Genomic DNA, 19,698 nt, shown 5'->3' with positions numbered 1-19,698 from the left:
GCATTCCTTTTTTAAAATTTATTTTATTTGTGCATGTAATAACTGGGGTGTAGGACGGGGGGAGGGGGTGGTGAGAGGATTCACCAGAGACAGAGTGGGGAGCAGAACAAATGAATCTACTGAAATACGCTGCTGAGGGGAGCAGTAGTTGAGACAGGAGAGGTCTGCAGCACCATGTGGGTCAACTCCCTCGCCAGGGATGGAACTCATGCAGCAGCAGTTGGAGATAGCCTGATAGAGATGAGACTCCTGCACCACCAGGGTGGCCCAAGATGTGCATTCTTGAATAGAAAATGAGCCCTGAGTCAGAGAGCAGATGGGTCAACAGATCTAACAGAGACATCAGGAAGGTGAGATTGGTAGTTCTGTGCATGCTGAGTGGTCTGAGTGTAAGGCCAGAGGCCAAGGTGGAGCTCTGAGTGGGCTGGGCACAGGCAGGCAATCTGGAAGCCCAGGAGAAAACACCCAGGTGTGACCAAGTGTGGGCTTATCGTCAATTGAAAGGGTGCTAAGACATTTCCAGGTCTTTCTCCTTGTGAAATGTTAGGGGCATGCATTTTATCCTTTTAGGAAAATAAGCAGACCTTTAAGCATTAATAAAAACATCCAAAGCCAAAGATCTTAGCTTTAAAAAGTGGGAAAAACTACCATAGTTAACTTTTGCTAATTTTTCCTTTCTTCCTAGAGAAATAACTAGCAGTCATTTATCAGCCATAATATAAAATATGTGGGCACATGAGTAACTGGAAATGTGCAGCTGAGGTGCTAATGTAACATGCAGCTGTGACAACTGTTAATGTATATATTCCAGAAACTAAATTTAGAAATGAGTAGGAACTACATTATGTTTTTGTTTTTGTTTTTTTAAGATTTATTTATTTATTTATTTATACAAGCACTGGGTACAGTCAGAAGAGCGGGAGGGTGAGAGAATTCACCAGAGCCAGAGTGGGGAACAGAACAGGCCAACTGACAAAATACACTGCTGAGGGGAGCAGCAGGTGCCGCAGGAGAGGTCTGTCGCACCATGTGGGACCCTCTCCTGCGGCCAGGGATCTAATGGGCGCTGCAGAGGCTGCAGGCAGCTTTGCAGCCCAGCACTCAACCGCTGCGCCACCAGGGAGACCCTACATTATGTTTTAAAAGCAGCTCCCATTCCCACCACCTGAATTGTACAGCTTCCTTTGAGGTTACTAAGAGCTATGCAGACCATAAGTGTTCTTCGGTTCTTGGTTCATTGGGAGATCTTTAAGATGTCAAGACATAATTTAGTGCCATGTTTTGAGGTTGGGTGAAATACATATGCTGTGATGAAATGAAAGACTTTACCTTCCGAATTCCAGGGTTTCATAGATATTGTCCATGAAACGTTTCAACTACAGAATATAAAAGGAGGCAGCCTTTGTAATGGGACAAGCCAGTGTGTGCGTGTGTGTTGGGGGGGGTGCGTTTTAATAGTAAATCATTCGATTCAGCAACAACTGAACCACAGAAGTTAAAGAAATTTTGTTCAAAAAGCAAGCCCCATTTTATACTTGCAGGAACAATTTTGAGCACACTTCCAGCCTTATCATGAGAGTTCTGAGGTTATGCAGATAACACATTAAGTGCTGATATTAAGTACTGGCAAGGCAATCTCTGGACTTTGAATTCCATAAACCCCATGAGCTTATGGGTTTGACCTATAAGAAAAAAATCTTAAATCTAGAAATTTGCTAAGAGCTGTAAGCTGGTTACAGCCACACTGTCTGGTGGCACTCAGAAGAAAGATGGTGCTGTCGTGGGGCTCGTAATCTTTAATTGGAATTCATATTATCTCTCCTAAGTGACTTCAGACAGACTTCTGTGGAACTTGGACAGAGAAATATGGACAAAATGGTACTCAAGGCCTTCACCCATTGCCAAGAGAAAGGGAAGACATACAAGAGCTGAGGTGACATACAAGAGACATACAAGGCCAGAGATGCAGTGGTGTGGGGGTGAGAGACAGAGTGGGGAACAGAACAGGCAGACTGACTGAAATACACTGCTGAGGGGAGAAGCGGGGTGAGTCGGGAGAGGTCTGCTGCATCATATGGGTTGCTCCCTGGCCGGCCAGGGATCAAACTCGTTCTGTAGAGGCTGCAGATTGCTTCATAATGTGGTGCTTAACCCCTTACGCCACCAGGAAGGCCCAAACAAGGTGATTTTTACATGATCCTCTGCTGTTCCTAGACACCTCATTACTGTACTGGGAGGGACAAGGAATAGAGCAGACAGGAGTTGAGCGCTCTAAGAAGGCATTTTAGGGGAAAGAATGTCTGGGAATTGATTTACTGAGAATCAACTTTGTGCCAAGCCCTATTCTTGGTACTTGATACTTGGTACTTGACGCATCTTCTCCCATCCCATCCCACAAGCACTCACTGGGAGAAGCATTGGTAACAGGACCGTTCTGTCATCTGGTGCAGAAGTGGAGACAATAGAGGTTGCACAGGCAAGCTCACTCAGGCACATTCCCTGACTCTTGTGTGGTGCCACGCATCATGCCAAACCCTCGGCTTGGATCATCTGAATTACTCCTCACCCCAGCCCCTTGAAATCGATGTCACTGTTGTTATTCCCATTCTCTGGATGAAGAAACTGAAGTTGAAGAGCAAGGCTCATTCAAGATCACGAAGCTGGTTAGTGGGGGAGCTCAGCTGTACCACTGGGGAGGCCCTCTGAGAAGCTTTTAACTGATATTTTGATTGTAGTTATCAGAAGGAACATAAAATAATCATAATGCTTTGAAAACATTTTATTATCAATACTAATGATTTTTTTAAAAAAAATATGTTGGAGTAAGGAGAAAACCCTGAGGCTGTGAATGACGTGCTGAATTAACTCCATCCCCTGACGTTTTTATAGACTCCATCCCAGCGCCACGCTGAAGAGATCTTGGGTGCCAAGGACTACAACTCCCAGCATGTGGCACAACTGACTTCCTGAATGGGGTAGGATAATCTACTGGGCACTAGGCTTGATAATTTACTAGTCAAGCCATGCTTGACTTACAACTGCACTCACACAGGCTCACAGATTCATAGACCAGCAATTCATATTATTTCATGAAAAGATTCTATTTCATTTTCAAAGAAAATCTTATAACAGTATATTTTTGGATGATACAGTACTAAAAATTAAACGCACATCAGACTGAGTCACAAAGCTTTGGAAATTCCTCCCCAGCATTCTGACCTCCATTTGGCAGTGATGTCATAATGTCCCGACTAGTTATAGGACTTGGGCAATAGAAAGAAATCTTTGAGGAGACACTGTAGATTACCTGATAAAAGGATCATTTTCCCGATGAATTTTATATTGTTTATTTTTTTATCTGGGGTTTTTTCCTCATACACTAGTGATTTGCAACCCCCTGACGAAGGTGAGTAAGCACTTAAAACTTTCACAGAAAAAGCAGATAAAAAAGATGATCCTTTGTTCTAGAAAATTGGTATGTATCAATTTTCTACAGAATGATATAAAATTTAATGTTGATAGAATTGAGATTTTAAATCTCTGCCTCAAACTCTTTGTGGAAAATGGTGCACCTAGAAAAAAGAAAGTAGTGAAAAAAACCAACATATTTCTGATCTGTGGTTATGTCACACATTTTTTTTAGAAGGTGATGTGTTACCCGTGATACCTGAAGAGCATCAAGATGAACAACAACAGCAACATAACTTGCCTAAAGAAGAAGAGACAGACTTACAGAGCCATCCAAATGAAGACATTCCTAGGAAAGACTCCCAACTCCATCCAAATGAAGAATTGCCCAATAAAGACTCCGAAGTCCAGCCAAATGAAAACTATTTTAAAGATGTAAATGAACAACCACAAGGCAAGAAAGAAGGGCATTTAGGAGTACATAAAGAGGATGCAGGAAATGAGGATAATACTCGTGCCAATGAGAAAACTGGCAATTATTATAAAGATATAAGACAATGTAAGTCTTTGAAGTTAATGACACTACATATACACAAGTTGATTAGAGCAGTTTGCTTTAGCTCTTTACAAAACTCCATCATTTTATGTCCTATGAAATTCGAACATACCTCACAGTCATTTGAGTATTTAAATAAAATTCTTTCCTTTGACTTTTTTTCATGAGATGTTATGAAGTTAAACAAGATTCTCTTGGTAATTGTTTTTAAATAGGGTTCATGGTGATATTGTTATTTATTCACATTAGGAACAATTGACCTAATTCCATGGTAATTTAACCAAAATTAAATAAAGGTATCAGTTTCCTAGGACTGCTTAAAAAAGCTACCACAAACTGGGTGGCTCAAAACAACAGAAATTTATCCTCTCACAGTTCCATTCATTAGAAATCCAAAACTGCAGTTCTGGCCACGCCATGCTCTCCAAAGCTTCTAGAGGGTCTTTCCTCACCTCTGTCAGCTCCTGGTAGCCCCAGGAACACCTTGTCTTATAGCAGCAGGACTTCAATCTCTGCCTGTCTTCCTGTGGCATTCATCCTGCATCTCTCTGTCCAAATTCCTCTTTCACCATAAGGACAACAGTCCTATCAAATTGGGAGTCCACCCTACTCCATCTTAACTAATTACATATTTATTGACACTATTTTTAAATTAAGTTACATTTTGAGGTACTAGGGGCTTCAACATACCTGTTTGGGGGTGCAGGTGACAAAACTCATCTCATAATAAGATGACTTTTGGGATGCTTGGAAGGTCTGTTAAAATTTAGTTTATTCATTCCTCATACGTCTTTCTTTCCATGTGCTTATAAAGCCCACTGTTCTAAATACTGAAACCCTCAAAAAAAATTCTTGTTAAAATTTTTTTAAATTAAGAGTAGGGTCTCCCTGGTGGTGCAGGCGGTTGAGTGCCACAGTGTGAAGCTGTCCTCAGCCTCTGCAGCATGGGTTCAATCTCAGCCAGCCAGCGAGACCGCTCCTGTCTCGCCCACTACTTCCCTCAGCAGTGTATTTCTTCAGTCTGCCTGTTCTGTTCCCTGTTCTGTCTCTGGTGAATCCTCTCACCCTCCCACACATCTGGCCTGTACCCCGGTTCTTATATAAAAATAAATAAATCTTGGGCCTCCCCTGGTGGCGCAGTGGTTGAGCGCTGGGTTGCCAGGCTGCCCGCAGCCTCTGCAGCACCAGTTCGATCCCCGGGCACCAGTGAGGGTCCCACCAAAAAAAAAAAAAAAAAAAAAAAAAAACCTTTTAAAAATTAATTGATTGATTGATTGATTAATTAATTAAGAGTAAATCTAACTTCTTTAATAATTATTAACATTAAAAAATAGAACTGCAATCAAGATACATATATGCATAGACCTTAAAATAGATGCAGTTTATACTCAAGCACTTTGCAACTATAATGCATAAGTTGTATTTTATTTTTCTTTGGCAAATCAGTATCCATTTTTTGTAGGTGAAAATAAAACCCTGATGTTCAAATAAGTCAATTGCCAGCTTTCATAGCTACCACAAAGCATGGTCAGGAGTGATTTCTAATATACCCACCACCAAACTGCCTCTGTTGTAGACAAAATAGTGCAATCATGTCCTTTTCAAGCCATAACTCTCCTTTGAATTAATCAGAGGGAAAATAAACCAAGAACCTGGTGATGAGTGATTAAAGGAAAAATAGCTTTCTTGCAAACACATGTAAAAAACATAATAAAAAATGTATTATGACTTGCTTTTCTCTTTTAACAACTCTAGAGCTCTTTTTACATCTACTTCATTACTTTTGTTTTACAGCAGTTTTGTTGTGAGTATCTGGAGGAGGCATCCACTCTGCCGCCATCTTGCCGGAATCCCCATCTACTTCATTCTTTTTAATGGATGCAAAACAATCCATAAAATGATGTTCCATGATTTAGCAACTATCTAATTAAAGAATTCAATTTTGTGCAGTTTTTCACTTGTACATTCTTCTTATACACACTTGGGTGTATCTCTCTTTGGATAAATACCAAATATTGGAATTGCTAAATGCAGGATTAATCTTTTAAAATATTGATAGTGATCACCAAATTGCCCTCCAAAAAGTATCCACCAATTTACATCCTCTGAGATGTGCCACAAACTCACAATGAACATTGTTAAATCATATTTTGGGGATGAGTGAGAAATTTTCATAACTATTTTAATTGTACTTTGATTATGTTTGTCTCGGTATTTATTGGGCATCTTTATTTCTACTTCTGTAATTTGCTGTTTATATCTTTGACCAATTTTTCTATTAGTTTATATTTTCCTTTATTTGTAGGGTCTCTTTTCATACTTAGTATAATAGTTTTTTTCACAATGGTAAAGTAACAAATATTTTCTCCCAGATTGTTACTGGTTACTTTAAACTTATTTATTTATCTTAATCACAGAGAAAAGTTTAAGTTTTATCAAGTCAATCTTTGTAATTTATTTTGTAAATGCTGCTTTTTTGTTTCTTGCTCAGATGACCTTTCTCCAATGCAATATATTAAATTATTTCTTCATTTTTAAATAATCTTATGTTTTTGTTTTAACATCTTAGGTCTTAAATCCAAATATTTTTGCATATGGCATAAAATAGGTGTAAAGATATACTTTTCAAGGAGGATTCAAAGATATGAAATTCACATTTAATGTAGTCTAAATTATCATTTGAAATTAGGTCAATTGCTACCTTTTGTTTTTCTGATCTGTCTGTCCTTGCAAAAACACCAGTGTTTATATTCTTATACTTTCATACAACGTGAATGTTGGGTTGTGATTTCCTTTTGTTTTATTTCTCCATAGAACTAGCTCAGAAATTCCTAAAAAAAAATAATGACATATTAGGGGCACTGTGTGTGTGTGTGTGTGTGTGTGTGTGTGTGTGTATGCATGTTGGGAGTAATGAATATATTTGTATGTCTTAAACATTTACATTCATGTATGTGTAAAACTTACATCGTTTCATGTGATTTTGGGGTGGAGTGTATGTATATATATATGTTTAGTCTGCCATCTTGATCCAATTTACTTTGACTCTGGCTGGGTGGATATGTGCAGTAGTTGTGAATTGCAACCAAACTCACAACTTCTAGGGTAGATCTCTATGTACATATGTAAATGTGAATGTGTATGGGAGACCTTGGTTGTCATTGAAGGTATATGCCTCTTATGCTTAAGTGTTCTATAGTCTAACAAGAAGAATCTAGGGCAAATAAATGCTTCTTGTTTGCCTTCTTGATGTTGTTACTACAAACAGTGATCATATCAGACATCTACAAATCTACTTTGGCAACTGTTATGCCTTATATATGTTCTTCCATAATCAAGTATCACAGAGTATAATACTGCTTTGATTTTTTTTCCCCTCATGAACTTTATTTTGGCACTTGTCCTACTTTCTTAGTTTATAGAGGAAGAATGCCTCAAATACATTATAATTATTCTTGGAGAATTAGTGTTTGTGTTTTGAGAAAAAAATCATATGAGGAAAACTGTAAAGGATCAAGTGACTTCGTTAACTGCTGGAAACTTCTGATCTTATGTTTTTAGATATATTCACGACACAAAATCCAAATGGTACTGAGTCTGAAATATCTGTGAGTGCAACAACTGATTTGAAACTTGCTCTAAAAAACTGTAAGTACCAAAAGACACTGTGGCAACTATTCAAAGCCCTTAAAGCAAGATTCCAAGCACTTTAAAGTATCAGATAGGAAAAGGTTTTGGTGGAGCTAATGTCAGAAAGTCATAGTTCCTAAATAAGACTAAACATTTTCCCTGAAAAGCACTGTTTTATGACTCTCAGATCCAACTGAGTTCTGGGTAATCCCCTAGGTTTTTGCTCACGCTTCCTCTGACACAAATATACATGAGACTCCATGGCAATTGGACCAATAGATTCAGAAGGCAAAGAGTTCTCATATTTCTTAGCCTCATAGTTTAGGTTTGCAGGGAAAGAAATGTTAATAACTAAATTTAGCACTCTAGGAAATTGCATGTCTTTCTTAAACCTACACTTTTACTCTTTCTGCTTTATACTTTCAGCTTCAAATGTTGTTCTTTCCTTTTTGCATCTCTCCACCAAGCATAACTATTTGGTAGATAAAGCTGTTGACCTCACGTGACTTTGGTGACCATTGAAATTGTCTCTAAAGTACTTAAAATGTGCCACATTTTTCACTTTGAAGTATATCTATGAAACATGTAAGCCTTGTTCGGAACAGAACAGTATGTCTATGAAACATGTTGCTTGTTCAGAACAGAACAAGGAAATGAGGATGAAAATAAATAGACAGGAAAGAAAGAATGTTTCTTCCTATGGTAATTTGAATTTTGGAGAAAACCAGTTTTAGCAATACCTAATTATTAAAAAAAGTTACATGATAGTCGTGGAATATATTGAGCAATTCCAAATCTAGGGACTTAAATCAGGTAGGCACATTTCAATAGCACATATTAATTAGATAAATCACTCTTGGGAATTTTACTTACACACAGAAAACATGATTTTGAATTGTTTGGGAGAGACTCCAGACAGCCAGCTCTTAGACGAAGTACCTACCTCCAATTTCCTTCAGAGGTGGATTATTGAGAACCCCAGAACATACAGGAGAGAATTCCAAAACCCTAACTCTATTCCCAAAATTCAGGGAACCAGAGGATTGTCAAAAAGTGCTAGTTTGGGACAAGAAATTCTTTCCATTTAAATGGACTCTGGTAGAGGGATACGTGCTGAACAGTGCACACATTCTCAAGGAGCAAGCCTCTCAAGGAGCTGGAAACTTCCGGGAGAATTCTGACTAATGATTCTTTCAAACATAGTCCCAACAATTCTGAGGACAAGGGCAGTAGCTGAGAAAATTCACTGTCCTCCAATATAGAGGATGAGGGCTGCAGAGCAGAGTTTAAGTTTTACATAACAATTGTACAAATCCTGTCCAATCAGTGTCTTCTCCATCCTCTCTTGCCAACAGGATGCCTGGAATGGCACTGCTTGTAGACTCAGTCTGAATTCCTTCTGCCTCTCTGTGGAACTCCTCCTTGAGTGGAATTGTCCATACATTGCTTAGAATTTCACTGACTCCTGTATTAAGCAAAGCTAACTTCATGGGGGGAAAACTCTCCTCCATTCACAATTGTTCCCTAATATACTCTTTGAAATACTTCCTTATGGCCACATTACAGACTGAAATTGATACTAAATCTGGCCCCTTGACTGGCTCAAATCATTATATTCCAAACTCTGTTTTGAGTAGTTAACACACCTACACTTCCAACCTATGAGGATGGTGAGGCTGCCTCCTCTATTTATTGTTGCACGGGGGCAGCAACTAAGCCGGCTGAGACTGATGCTACTTCAAGGCCTACGCAGGGAAGCCCCAAGACCAATGTATCTCACCCCATAGATATTCCTCTACAGGAAGCTGTGGCCCAGTGCTCCCAGCTTTGCTTCATTCCAAATGTAGGCGCCTTAATCCCACCATAGGCAACCTACTGTCCCACGAACTTTAGTCTCCTAATACCTTCTTCATTTCCCTGCCTTCAGTCATTTCAGGTAAATGTCAATGCCTTTCTCTTCAGGTTTTCTTCCTTTCCTGTTTTTTCCATTTTTTAGCTTAATAATATGCCTAATTGCAAATGTTGAGTCAACATTTTTATATGCTGATAATCCATTATCCCTTTTTCTAGATAAACTCGTCAATCAAACTACCGAAAAGCCCGGTGGAGACAGCTCTAAAGAACCCTTTGCAAAACAAAAAAGTATTAAAATTAATACAATGTATTCATTTCTGGAGCATATCATTATATGACTTAAAAATTGGTTTCACTACTGTCAGTATTACATAAAGTAATTGTGTGCTTAAAGAATTTGTACTGCTACAATTTAAAGTCACTCTAAAGTTTTTTTAATTGGTGGAAATGTAAGAGCCATTTCTCAGATATCCATGACAAGGGACAGGAAGTGAGCTTTTTAAAATATAATTTTATTTTAATAAAATATATTTATATCAGATATGTACATATATGGATATATAAATTTATATTCTAATATGTAGCTCATACATTCTAATTTTAAAATAACACAAAAATTTCTACTTACTCAAAGAATAAACTTACCTCCTCAGAGTCAATTATTAGTGTTACCTAAGATGATTGTGGGTGGGCTGTTTGGGAGTGAGAGGTGGTAAAATCTAAATCACCAGTTTACTTTCTTACCAAGAATAATGCTCCTTATAAAACATTTGTGAAATCATAGCAACCCAGGCTGGCTCTACTCTAAGGTCTTGAAGGAGTGGTCTAATTGAAGACAATGCACCTGTTGTTGTATGAAACCCTATATTCTCCAGTTCAGGCAATCCAAGTATGTTCCTATGATTATTCTGAATTCGTTTGTACCTTTAATATGACTAAAAACAAACACCCAAAATTCCTTTTGGATATATTGAAAAATAGAAACCTGATCTTCCTGGTATTCCCTTTCTTGGATAACTTCAGCAACTTACACTTAGGTTCGGAGTTCATGTTTTAACTTCTTAACCAGACCTTCAGGTCTGAAAGGATCTGGCCATGGGAGAACTTTTCCATTGTCATCTCTTCCAGTCACATTCCCCATCCACATTCTTCACTTCAGAACTTCCGAAGCTTCCAGACCCTGCTCGTAACTGAGTTTCCTCACGGCGGAATACGTGTGTTTTGCCTTTTTTGTCTGACAAACAATTTCTCTATCCCTCTAAACCTACCCTGGAGTGTCATCACCTTTGGAAGGGTTTCCAGCTGTTGCAAGTTGGACTAGGTCTATGAGTGCATACCACCTATGCATTTCTACTCATGTTTTCATCATCCTGCAAACATAATCAGTGACTTTGGCCTCCAAAGTTGAGAGTGTGCTCCTTGAGCAAAAGATCTGGGACTTGTTCAATTATATGATTTTAATATCAAACACAGGGCCTGGCACATGGTAAGAGCTCAAGGTAAACTGTTAACTGACTAAACTAATGAATGGATGTTCTTCACAAATCTACTAAAACCAAATTACCTTATTTTGTTATCCTTTTCTATTTTGTTTTTTAAACAGAGCCAACCCTGAGTCAAAATGTGCCTGCATTTTGGACAATGTTAGCGAAAGGTAAACTTACAGTAGTGAGGTAGCTGGGGAAATGTTTTGGTTTTCTAAAGCTTTACGTAAGAAAACCAAGATCATGGCAAATAGTTCTAATATTAGGAATGAATAAGTCAACATTGCTGCCATCGTCACACATGCAAAACAAAAAGCTAGCCAAGTGTCACATATTTTGATTCTCCCCTCAGTATTTTTATTCTCCTATAAATATTGTGATGGATTCATTTAATCTTATGCTTAATAATTTTTAATAAGGCTCTTGTCCAGTCTTGTGCCCCTCAGTATGTGTCTGCACATAAGCAGACAAGATGCATGACTAAATGCAAAGTGTATATCAAAATAAATGCACGCAAAAAGTAACATATATATCATAAATATCTAAAAATACATGTAATATGTGATCATGTGTATACCTGTATACACGTGATGTACCTATCATATGTAGATGCACACATATAAATGTAATTCATGTATCAACGCATATATGCATGCATTATATATGTGAAATATTCACATTTTCAGTTGATTCTCATTAATTGCAGATTCTGTATTTGTAAATTTACTTAAATACTAAAATGTACTTGTAACCCCTCAATTCAACATTTGCAGATTTTCATGGTCATTTGCAGACATGCACAGAGCCAAAAAATGTAACTGACTGACTGCCATCTTCTTTTCTGCTCTCATACAGCAAAAAAAAAAAAAATGTCCTTTTTGTGGTCTACTTAGTGCTACGTGTTTTGTATGTTCATGCTTTATGTGGGTGATTTTGCTGCTTAAATGGCCCCCAAATGTGGCGTTAAAGTCCTGATAAGTGTTCCGATCACAAGAAGGTTGTGATGAGACTTATGGTGAAAATACACGTGTTAGATAAGATTTGTTTAAGGTCTGTGTTACAGGGTTGCTGACCAGGAATTCAATGAATCAGCAATACACACTATAAAGTGTCTTTAAGCAGAAAAACATATAAAACAATGTTATATTTTGATTAGTTGATAAAAATGCTGTGACTGAGACTCACAAGTACCTAATCCTATATTTCCCCTAGAAGGAACTGTTCAGTATTTACCAATTCATTGTTCACAGTGACTTTATAGATCAAAACTGCCATGAACAATGAGATTTTACATATGTGTGTGTATATCATACACACATGCACACACACCAAATAATTTTAGAAAATGGACTTTCTTTACCATAACACCAATTTATTATTTTAACAGTTTTAAATGCAACAGCCACAAAGAATGCAGATGAAAAAGATCAATTCTTTCAACCAATTCCAGGTAAGAACAAAATACTTCAATTAAAGGGATACACAAATACTCACACACATTTTAGATTCTGCACGGTGAGAGTTTTCCCTAGTTAGGTGGAGTGCATATGAGGTGGCAGTGTCAGATCAGAAAGAACATTTACTGTTTAAGGAAAATTTATGGTTCCTAAGCATTGTTCTCCATCTTCCTATTTTGTTAACTCCTATTCCTGAAACAGATAAATCAAATGGAGGACCAGGCAAGTGAATACTATGTAGAAGGTGGTGTTTTAAAATTGAAAGACTATTTTCAGAACAGTTTTATGCTTACAGAAAAAATCTACAGGAAGTAGAGAGAGCTCGCCTCCCTCCCTCTGCTCAGTTTCTCCTTGCATTGGTGTGAGATATTTCTCACAACTTTTGAGCCAGTCTCAATACATTATTAACTAAAGTCTGTAGTTTACATTAAGATCTGCTCGTTGTGTTGTATGATTTTTAAGGTTTTAACAAATGCACAATGTCATGTGTCCACCAATACAGTCATACAGTGTGGTTTCACTGCCCTGAAAGTCTTCTGTGTTCCACCTATCCATCCATCTCTTTCCTCCCAACCCTGATAACTACTGGTTTTTTAATTGTCTCTCTAGGTTTGCCTTTTCCAACTGTCATATAGTTGGAAACATTCACTGTGTAACCTTTTCAGATTGGTTTTACTTAGTAAAATGCAATCACGATTTCTCCAAATCCTTTCACAGCTTGATAGTTTGGAATAATATTGAATTGTATGCATACACCAGTTTCTCTGTCCATTTACTTATTGAACGATTGCTTCCAACATTTTGGCAATTATGAATAAAGCTGCTGTAAACATTCATGCGTAGGTTTTTGTGTGGACATAAGTTCTTAGTTCATTTGGGTAAGTACCAAGGATCCTGGAGTCTATGGTATGACTATGGTTGGCTTTGTGCAAACTGGTCCAACCACTATGCAGAGCTGTGTTAAGATTTCTGGACCTACTAAACATAGAGCTCCCATATGATCCAGCAATTCCACTCCTAGGTATTTACCCAAAGGACACAGACACATCAATTCCAAAGAACACCTGCACCCCTATGTTTATAGCAGCACTGTTTACAATAGCTAAGCTTTGGAAACAACCCAAATGCCCCAAAATAGATGACTGGATCAAGAAGATGTGGTACATATATACCATGGAATATTACTCAGCATTCAAAAAAGATAAACACATGCAATTTACAGCGACATGGATGGTGCTGGAAGGGATCATGCTCAGCGAAATAAGCCAGAAAGAAAAAGAAAAATACCGGATGGTCTCACTCATAGCAGGAATCTAGAAAACTTAAATAAGGGACCAGGAAAATGAATAACTATAAGAAAGTGAAAATCAAAATCAACAAAAAACTATGAACCAGAGACACTCTATGGGGGAGAGGGCGGGAGGGGAGGGACTGGGGTCAAAATAAGGGGGTTGCAATTGTATGGGGAATATAAAAATAAAATTTATTAAAAAAAAAAAGAGGCCACCAAACTGTCTTTCCAACTGGCTACACCATAGGCACTCCCACAGCAATAGAGGCAGTTTTATTAATGGATTAATCATTTTTGAGTGAACCCAGCTCCTCTGGATTGCTGTGGAGCTCGAAGGAGAAAAATTAAAAGTAGCTGGCCACTGGGAGCAGCCTATAATTTTCTCTGAGTTGATGAGAAATACCGGATATGGAAGGCTTTCTTGACAGATGCTTTGCAACCCTTACTCCTCCAGAAAAAATCCTTCTTTGAATGAGATTTCATAGCAAGGTAATATATTAATTTCCCCAAAACCTGTGTCCTATAAATAAACCACTCCTGTAAAAAAAAAAAAAATAGTGTCTGGCAATACATCTGAGGCCTGTCACCTAAGTTCTACATGAAGACATGAACAGTCACTTCGCATTGGGTCAAGAAAATGGAGTGAATATTTGTTTAGAAAAGTTATATATATGAATGAAAAATGCTGGGACACTTGAAAAATATTTTGTCTTTTCAAGTAATTAAGGATTGATTTTTCTATAATGTGTTGTACATATGCTATATGGCTGATACTTTATATATAATTGTGATGTCAGTCCTCACAGTTACTTCATGAAAATGAATTTGGTGTTATCTCCATTTTATAGATAAGGAAACCTAGGCTTAGAGAGATGACTTGCCCAGACTTGCAATTTGTTTTTCCAATCTTCTGGTAGTTAGAATCTCCTGTTCTAGTTTTGACTATCAACTTGATTTTTTTAAAAAGGCGCCAAAACCGCACTGCTTTACAAAAAAATCTTTTAAGGAATTGCAAAGCAATTCAGGAATACAACTCATTTTTGTTTGATTAGTCCCAAAATAATCTGCCTCAAAGACATATCAGCCATTGACAACTGTACACATTTCACTCCACTTGGTCGAAGATTACACTTTGAGAATTACAATTTTTCAACATTAGAGAATATAGACATGGGGGTTTATCATCATTTATTACCAAAGCACCATTACCTAGGAAATCATAGAAACCCTGGGGCCTTTTGAGTGGGAGCAAATTGAGAGAAAGGGGAGCAATAGGAATATGGTCATTTAAGTACATCATTAAGGAAAATACATAATAATCAGGAAAATACACAACTAGGTAGTAAAGCTATATCTTCCTTAACTGATTTAGTAAAAAAAAAACCTTTGACATTTCTGGATCCAGACATAATTTTTATTATTTTTAATAAGTCAAAGAAGTTTCCATTTCTTTTTTTTTTATGTCAAGTACCTTAGATTTCATCTCAGTAATAAACACCAAATTCAGTTTTTAAGCCTCAAGGCGAAAAAGCAATGCATGACTCAACAGAAGTATTATATCTTTCTCACCTGAGAGACTAGTCCTTGTGTGCAAGTTCATCATGTTGTTTTTAACAGTCGTCTCTCTAAATTCCTGGTTTTCTAAACTGGCTTTTATTAAGGAGGAATTCTGCTGCATATACAGTTTAACATTGATAAAACTGACTTTGACATTGGTTAGTTATATGCCACGGGCAAATTTATAAATTTCTGTGATCCTGTACAATGCAGCTAAGAACAGCTCCTCTGGACTGCTGTGGAGGTCGAAGGGGAAAAGTTAAAAGTAGCTGGCTACTGGGAGCAGTCTATAATTTTCTCTGAGTTGATGAGGGTGGAGGGGAGTGAGCACTAAATACCCGGATATGGAAGGCTTTCTTGGCAGATGCTTTGCAACCCTTACTCCTCAAAAAAAAAAAACCAAAAAAACACACTGTAGGACCTCCCCTGGTGGCGCAGGCAGTTGAGTGCAGCACTCAGAAGCTGTCCACAGCCTCTGCAGTGCTGGTTCATCCCGGCCAACCGATGAGATGCCCACATGGTGCAGCAGACCACTCCTATCTCACCTGCTGCTCCCCTCAGCAGTGTATTTTGGTCAGTCTGCCTCTTCTGTTCTCCGCTCTGTCTCTGGTGAATCCTCTCACCCTCCCGCACATCTGGCCTGTACCCCGCTTCTTGTATGCTTAAATAAATAAACCTAAAAAAAAAAAAAACCACACTGGATTCAGTTGCCCTTTTCCATTGCATTGTCTTTGTTTACCCTCAGGCTCTGATGTAGCTGCTACAACTCCGGAAAACCCGGAAAAGATGGAGGATATCAAGTTAAAATTAATGCTGGGCATCTCATTGATGACCCTCTTACTTTTTGTCATCCTTTTGGCTATCTGTAGTACCATGATTTTCAAAATGAAGGCAAAGATACCGAAGTAAGTCTGCAGACCTGAGCCTTTGCAACACGCACACTGTGGCACTGTCTCCCGCCTCTCTTTAGATTGTTAAGGAAAAGTGATGCCCAAATTTATCTGTATGGTTTTGGCTTTGCCTCCATATTCCCAGGCTCTATTCAGAAAGGAGCCTGACATTGTCTCTCAGGGAATATAGTACTTGAACATTTCCCTCAGTATTTTAAATAGTCATCTAGATAGCAATAACCCTAGTCAATGGCAAAAGATAAAAGAATCTAGACATGCATACTTCCTTTGACAGCCTTGCAGCAAAAGGGCTATGATTCTGTTGTAAATAGCACATGTGCTGAGGATCTAACACTTCATTCATTTATACCCACTACCAAAGTAACCAAAACATTACAGAATTGATACATCATTTTAACTGTTGTAATGCGTTTCTGCACTGAGCAGCCAATGGACACGAAGAATTCTTAATCTATGGTTTTCTTTTTCAGTTTGAAAAAGTCAAACAAAGAAGGCAACTATACCGTAAACCCTGAGCTGGCCAGTCGATCTTACTTTCACCCATCAGAAGGCGTATCAGACACATCTTTTTCTAAGAGTGGGGAGAGCAGCTCGTATATGGGAACCACTTCTTCAGAAATGAAAAAATCAGGCACAGGAGAGTCAAAATCCAGAACGACAGATGTGATCTCCACAGCCTCAGATGACACAGGCATGATTGATGAGTCAGACTTACCTCACGACACAGGCAGAATTGATGAGTCAGACTCTCCTCACGACACAGGCAGGATTGATGAGTCAGACTCTCCTCACGACACAGGCAGGATTGATGAGTCAGACTCTCCTCACGACAAAGGCAGGATTGATAAGTCAGACTCTCCTCACAACAAAGGCAGGATTGATAAGTCAGACTTACCTCACGACAAAGGCAGGATTGATAAGTCAGACTTACCTCACGACAAAGGCAGGATTGATGAGTCAGACTTTCCTCAGAGTGAGGAACTAGATGAAGACGTTCTCTCGGATGAGTAGACAACTTCTTTTTTGGGGGGGGTCATAAAAAAGAAATATTTCCATGTGACTCACATTAATTTCATGATTTGGAAATTCTGCTGATACATTTATACATTTCTGGTGTCTTAAGAGGACAATATATTCAATAAAATTCTCTCTGCTGTAATAATTATTTAATGGGAAAATACAAGGAGTAAGAAAACTCACCAAGAAAAAATAATGCTGATAAGTGATTTATAAAAAGTATTCATTCTAGGCTGGTTTTATTTTTATTGAAGCAATTGGCTTGTAACATTCTGTAGGTTTCGATGCAAAGTGAAATAAGTCAGAGAAAGACAAATACTGTATGATTTCACTCATGTGGAAGATAAATCAAATGAACAAACAAACACACTTACAGAGTGTTGATTTGTAAGTGGGGACATTTGAAGAGTCACCCTACATGGGAGCAACCTGAGAATTTTCAGGGTAATCACACTCACCACTCACCCTCCCTCCCAATACCAAAGCAAAAACCACACACCTGCCCATGTTTTACTGGCAAACCAGTGGTGCCCTATCAAAACAAGAAACTAAATTAGTCCTAGAGAGATGCCTAGTATTCTGGAGTGTTAAATGTCAGCAGTGATGCTCTCATAAGAAAAACAATAACACATCTCTCCCCACACCCCTTTCTGAAATATCTGTAACCATTTGTGATGACCAGGAGTTCCAGAAGAAGAAAAAGAAAGAGGGGGCCCCAGCATATAGTTTCCTAGAGAGGAATTCATGGAGGGCTCTCCCTTCCTGAATATCCAGCATCACTACGTTCTATAGGAAGAAAGAAAAAAAAAAAAAAGCAAAGAATCTGAAAGACTAATTCAAGTTAAAGGTGACATATGAGGCTATCTGTCCCAGGTGTATTTCAGTTTACAATGAAGTCTAGTGGGAGAGGCATATTGTTCCCCTTTCAGGAATTAGTTTCAACTGGAAAGATCTTAGGACAATGCATCAAATCTTTTCTGGATATGTGTGGGCATACATGCCTTCCTGAATTCTCACCTTTATGCCAGACACGTTATTACATTATATCACATTGAATGCTAGCCCTTATAAAGGGCTAGTTTACTTTGTAGAGCATGAAAGGAACACTCAGGTAAGTGAGATGAGGTAAGAAATCATCTGCTAGAGAAGGGCAAAGCTAAGTAGCATCTGCTCCCAAACTGAGGTTTTCTACGTGGCCTATGAAGATTAATAGCCACTCATAGGACATCGGTGAAAAGACACTGACTAGGAGCCAGGTAGGCCCTGGATCCAGAAGGCTGATGGGTCCTTAACTCAGAAATTCTTTCAGCTCTTGGGAAAGTGTTTTCCCTACCTCTAGCTTAACCTCTGTGAACTTTCTTCCCCAGGGAAATCAGACTCATGCTGGCTCTGACAGGCCACTTCTCCTACCATGAACTTCCAGGACTGTTAACTCACACTCTCATTTTACTTCCTAGACACCAGCCCCTGCCTTACTATTGGTTGGGAACTATGAAGCTTTGCCTTTGAGTCGCTAAGAACTACATCAGACTGTAGCCTTGGGGGACAAAAGTAGGAGCAGGGGCTCATGTCTGCCCGTGTTTGCCAATAGTGCACCCTTTCTAGACTCATGGGGGTGGTCTTGAAGAGTAGCCACACTACCTACCCCCAGCGGTTTCGTTTTGTTTGTCCCAGGCCCTTTTGACAGCCCTGGGGGTTGTCAGTATTTGTTTTGCTGTTTCAGGCACCAAGAAATTCTGTGGGAACTGAGGCAGGTAGTTGCAGCTGTTTCGAGAAAGGGCTTATTGGAAAAATATTCCAAGTGAGCTTGGAGAGGGGTGGACTACGAAGCATTCCCACCTTTTATCTCCACCCACCCTTAGGAGGTGCCAACAATGTTCTTGATTATGAAGAGGTCTGAATAAATTGAGTGAATAAAAGCATAGAACTTGCCTGTAGTATTAAAGTGTTGCAGAGTGAGAAAATTACAGCACTAGTCTGGCCAGGGTGACCACAGAGATGCTAGCTATATTTTTTAAGATTGGTTTGTCATCCTCAGTTGGCACAACTTGTAGAAACCATTGTTAACTGCAAGTGTTGGTTTGGTGGGGGCACGAGGAATGCCAGCTAGTTCTTTGGGTGTCAGCTTTCACCTGTCTCTCCTCTCCTGTAGTCTAGAAGCCAGGCGCAGACCACACATGCCAGACTGGGGTGGGAGGGGGTCAGTCTTGCCATTCTTTTCCTGTTGCCCTTCCATGCCAGCGATAAACCTGCATTTCCTGAGCAGGTTTTCTGGACCGCTCACCTGCTTCCCCAGAAAGGACATGGATGGAGCTGGAAGGGATCATGCTCAGTGAAATAAGCCAGAAAGAAAAAGAAAAATACCGGATGGTCTCACTCATAGCAGGAATTTAGAAAACCGAAATAAGGGACCAGGAAAAAGACTAATTATAATAAAGTAAAAATCAAAATCAACAAGCAACTATAGACCAGAGACACACTTAGGAGAGGAGGGATTAGGGTCAAAATAAGGGGGTGGGAATTACATGGGGAA

General features: G+C 38.8%; 1 protein-coding gene across 1 annotated transcript; it reads left to right on the top strand.

Moving 5' to 3' along the window:
• Positions 1-3,231: 3,231 nt before the first annotated feature.
• EQTN (equatorin) lies at positions 3,232-17,343 on the top strand. The gene is made up of 8 exons (XM_037492534.2): positions 3,232-3,406; positions 3,644-3,967; positions 7,526-7,612; positions 9,665-9,736; positions 11,052-11,102; positions 12,320-12,382; positions 15,983-16,142; positions 16,619-17,343. Exons 1-8 carry the CDS (start codon positions 3,331-3,333, stop codon positions 17,157-17,159), a joined length of 1,374 nt encoding a protein of 457 aa, XP_037348431.1. The 5' UTR covers positions 3,232-3,330; the 3' UTR covers positions 17,160-17,343.
• Positions 17,344-19,698: the final 2,355 nt, after the last annotated feature.

Source organism: Talpa occidentalis, unplaced genomic scaffold, assembly GCF_014898055.3.
Source record: "Talpa occidentalis isolate TD23 unplaced genomic scaffold, MPIMG_talOcc4v2.1 talOcc4.7, whole genome shotgun sequence".
In the NCBI taxonomy this organism is placed as follows: domain Eukaryota; kingdom Metazoa; phylum Chordata; class Mammalia; order Eulipotyphla; family Talpidae; genus Talpa; species Talpa occidentalis.
This window is presented reverse-complemented; position numbering and strand designations above follow the sequence as displayed.

Coding starts and splice junctions, on each gene's coding strand:
- EQTN (XM_037492534.2), top strand. CDS start 3,331: ATGAATTTTATATTGTTTATTTTTTTATCTGGGGTTTTTTCCTCATAC. Junction 3,407..3,643: donor TTTGCAACCCCCTGACGAAG/GTGAGTAAGCAC, acceptor CATTTTTTTTAG/AAGGTGATGTGTTACCCGTG. Junction 16,143..16,618: donor ATGAAGGCAAAGATACCGAA/GTAAGTCTGCAG, acceptor TTTCTTTTTCAG/TTTGAAAAAGTCAAACAAAG.